The sequence below is a fragment of the Halyomorpha halys genome, unplaced genomic scaffold, assembly GCF_000696795.3.
Source record: "Halyomorpha halys isolate HHAL.00 unplaced genomic scaffold, Hhal_1.1 Scaffold2.1, whole genome shotgun sequence".
NCBI classification, from domain to species: domain Eukaryota; kingdom Metazoa; phylum Arthropoda; class Insecta; order Hemiptera; family Pentatomidae; genus Halyomorpha; species Halyomorpha halys.
The window spans coordinates 1390847-1392075 of record NW_027111560.1 but is presented as its reverse complement, the minus strand read 5'-3'; the positions used below and the strand labels follow the sequence as shown (position 1 = coordinate 1392075).

The 1229-nt window shown below is 37.8% G+C and overlaps 1 protein-coding gene across 1 annotated transcript in view; it reads left to right on the top strand.

Annotated features, from left to right (window-relative positions):
- Positions 1 to 1229, top strand: part of LOC106678039 (probable RNA-binding protein 46) — a 31859-nt gene that overhangs the window by 5796 nt on the left and 24834 nt on the right. Inside the window, exon 2 of the mRNA XM_067049589.1 lies at positions 493 to 643. Within this exon, the coding sequence (XP_066905690.1) occupies positions 497 to 643 (147 nt within the window). The 5' untranslated portion in view covers positions 493 to 496. The remainder of the gene's footprint in view (positions 1 to 492; positions 644 to 1229) is intronic.

The window sequence follows — 1229 nt, the reverse complement described above, 5'->3', positions numbered from 1 at the left end:
TGAACAAACCATCATAACCCAACTCAGGATTGGACATACAAGTTAAACCCACAAGCACCTTCTTGAAAGGAATCCTCCTCCAACATGTCGCAGCTGTAAGTGTATCCTGACGATGGAGCATATCCTGGAACACTGTTCGCGTTTGGACTCATCAAGAACCTCTTTTGGCCTTCAGAGACTATTCAAGCCTTACTGCCAGAAAATTAGAAGAACCTATTTGAGTTGACAAACTTGATAGACAAATTTAACCACAGAATTCAAAATACGGACCGCTAACCTTGTATTTGTATACAGCTCCTAAAAATTAAGCAAATAATAGTAATAGATCTTACCTATCTTAGTATTTATGTTTTACTCAATATCTACTGTAGTTGCACTAATACAATATAAATTGTCCTTTATAGTTATGGAGGTTTCCTTAAAGAAAGAGGGATTACTATATTAATGGTACTGTTAACATGATTCATGATTTTTTATTCATTATATTTTCAGAAGCATGAACTGGGAGAGCGAGTTCAATTATATTCAAGAAAATGGACAAATGAAGTTCGGGGGACCACCTCCTGGTTGGGAAGGCCCTCCTCCTTCAAGAGGCACTGAAGTGTTCGTTTCAAAACTACCAAGAGATGCTTCTCTCTCGGAGGTTGGTTTTATACATCTCTCTTAAAGAAATTTATCTTTTAAAGGATATGGTCAGGTTTGCAGTCTAGAAACAAATAATTTTCCACTATTTACTGATTGCTGATGTTACAACCCACATTATAGGTCTTCTTCAGGACTGTTGTAATGAAGATGTAGCGAGAGGGAGCAATTGGCTTAGTCACAACTCATTAGAGCGCTGCAAGCTCTCAAATTTACGTATTGCACTATTTTGTAAAAACATATCATTTTTATATATTAATAATGTCTGTACCTAACACTTAACAATATCAATAAATGATTAATAAACGATACCAAAACAATACATGAACCTATCTCAAGCAGACATGTACCGACCGCTTCTCGGTCACAGCCGCATGGACTAGGCCTATAAATAAAGGGGCTCTAAATCTCCTCTTTGATCTCAGATCCACCTCCTTCCCAGGCCTAGTCATAGCACTGGAGGCGTACATACACTCTATTAGAGATAGAGAAGTTCATTGCCAATCGTTTCTCACAAGAGTTGTTTTTCTGTAAGCATAACCAAGATGATGGACTATCTCCTCTCCTTCTCTCCAGCAATCTTAGTC